This window comes from Alligator sinensis, unplaced genomic scaffold, assembly GCF_000455745.1.
Source record: "Alligator sinensis unplaced genomic scaffold, ASM45574v1 scaffold505_1, whole genome shotgun sequence".
Classification (NCBI taxonomy): Eukaryota; Metazoa; Chordata; order Crocodylia; family Alligatoridae; genus Alligator; species Alligator sinensis.
The window spans coordinates 1,153,566-1,155,944 of NW_005841940.1; the positions used below are offsets into that span (position 1 = coordinate 1,153,566).

At 49.3% G+C, this 2,379-nt stretch overlaps 1 protein-coding gene across 10 annotated transcripts in view; it reads left to right on the forward strand.

The window, feature by feature from the left end:
- Positions 1-2,176: 2,176 nt before the first annotated feature.
- The window catches only part of DEPDC5 (DEP domain containing 5), an 85,163-nt gene continuing 84,960 nt past the window's right edge, over positions 2,177-2,379 (forward strand). For 9 of the 10 annotated variants that reach the window (XM_025199280.1, XM_014518133.2, XM_025199282.1 and 6 more), the window contains exon 1: positions 2,178-2,377. In XM_025199280.1, the coding sequence (XP_025055065.1) occupies positions 2,320-2,377 (58 nt within the window). In that variant the 5' untranslated portion in view covers positions 2,178-2,319. Of the gene's footprint in view, positions 2,378-2,379 lie in introns of all 10 variants that reach the window. The other variant, XM_025199281.1, reaches the window with a different exon arrangement.

The following is a 2,379-nucleotide window of genomic DNA, read 5'->3' on the forward strand; positions in this document are numbered from 1 at the left end:
GTCCGGCTCCCACGCGGGGTCGCGCTGCTGCCCGGCTCGCTCCGTGTCCCGGCCCCACAGCTGGAGGCAGGAGCGCTTTGTTCCCCGTGAAGGACTGGGCTGCAGGGCAGAGGCCCCGTCCTGGGGCAGCTCAGGCAGATTTCCAGGTGGTTCCCACCAGCCCTCTGCGTCTCCCTGGGCATTGAGGATAGCCTGGGCTCTGTCGCTTCAGGGTCTTGGGGCTGAATATTTGAGCTGCAAACTGCCCAGGAGCCTCTGGCTCTTCAGAATCAAGTCAGCAAATTCTGGTTTTCATTTCCCGAGATGACAGAAAACCTTTGTTTCTATGAAAGCTCCGTTTTGGATCAAATTGCAGAGAAGTCAGGCTGGAAGGGCCAGAGGTCATCTAGCCCAGGGTTTCTCAACCAGTGGGACACAAAGGTCCTCTAGGTGGGACTTGGGCTGCAGCAACACGCTTCAGTCGGCTGTTATAGGACTCTTCCCCCCCCCACCCCACGCACACTCTTTGGCTGGTCTCTGGGGGGCCCCGTCCACCCTGCTCGTCGACTGGTGGGACTAGGATTTTTTGACCTTATGTAGGTGGTGTGCAAGGTGCAAAAGGTTGAGAACCGCTGATCTAGTCCAACTCTGCACCTGTCTATTTGTATCTTTCAGTTAACATGGGCCTTAAGGCCCACCCATCTAAGCAATGGTCCCCATTGCGTGGGGCCAAAGGGTGAAAGATGCAACTAATTTATTTTTTTGGGACAACTAAGGAAAAAGCAGGATAAGAGTAGCATGGGGTCTAAAGGGTCAAAATGTAAAAAAGGGCTCCTGAGGGGGACACTGAGCAGAGCCCCCCGGGCTGCACCCACCAGTCTTCAAAGGCATCCAAGGAGCCGGTGGACTCTGCCTGGAAATGTGCAGGGATGAATGAGAGGAAAGTGGCCCTGCAGTCCCTGGGCCAGGCACCTTCCTGGCCAGAGCTTCCTTCCTGGCTATGTACAGGGCCCACTTGGCCAGGGCCAAGGAGGTTGACCAGGAGGTCCCTGGACTTGGTGGGGCTGCGGATGGGGTGCCCAAAAATAAAAAGGTGGGGGGTGAAGTTCATCCAGAACCTCAGGAGGAGGAGGTGGTGGAGGCGTAGGGGCTGCAGCCTGGCGCATTCAAGTGTTATGTGCACCAGGGTCTCCCTCTGCCTGCGGAAGGGGCAGGACAACTCCCCACCTCAGGCATGGTGATTCCTATCCAAGCCAAATACCACTTTCCTTTTTTACCTTGGGAGTTTAGTTAGTTACCATTTGTGTGAACAGAGAAATGGTTGAGTCCAGGCAGGACTCTTAAAGATCCTAACTGAATCTCTTGACATGACATTTGAACATGTTGCAGATGAAGCAGTGCTGCAGTATAACTCAGAAAGAAATGAAGTGATACACAAAATGTTATCAACAACTTGTTTGGTCACGGCTGACATTAAGAGCCATGTACCAGGCTCCGGAAAAGTGGTTCTCAACCATTTAGACTCAAAGCACCACTCAGAAAATGCCAGCTCTTAGTTTTCACTCATTTTTTGACTACAGAAAAATAATAGAGCCATTCTTCCATTGCAAAGAACTAAGAAAGACCACAGTAGGGCAGCTTGTTTTTAACACTGCCTTCCTACTTGAAGTCTCTGGGTTTATCTTGTGAAACATGTTTGCAAACCTAATAGCGCTAATATGGTGTGGCACCCTTGAAAGGATCTCAAGGCTGATAAAGTTCAGCTTGGAAGAGAGTAAGTTGCAAAGGTGAAGATCCTTCAGGGAGAAAACATCCTATTTCCAGTTTTAAGTGAAAACAGCAAGAAGGGAAAAAAATCTGGTTGTAGTGTTCATTTAAAATACTTGACCAGAATGTAGTCCAATGTGATAAACTGGTGTGTGAGCCTATGCCTACAGGGATAAAGAGGTGCCCTCTGCTGGGTAGAAGAAGTGCCACTGCTGTAATAATACAACTCTTTCATAGTTCATATTGCAGGAAGTTATGTTTTTGATGTGTTGGATCAGATTTCTGGGTCAGTTGTGCTGCATGCCAAAACACTGTGTTACGGAAGAAGTCTTTGGTAGTCAAGGATTTATTAGAAGCACGTGGGTTGTGAAGTATCAGTGGATTACTGGTGAAACTCAACCCTCTAAGGTTTCATCCTTGAAATATAGAGGATCTAGTCTCACAGAACATCACCACAGACCATGTAGAAGAGTTTTAATAAGGAAAGGTTTGAATTTTTCCTTTCTCTACTAGGGAGACAAGATGCCATCCACACTCTTAACTTGGAGCAGCTGAGGCGGCCCCGTGTTCAGGATGAGAACCAACAAGGTCTACAAGCTTGTCATACACAAGAAGGGCTTCGGGGGCAGTGGT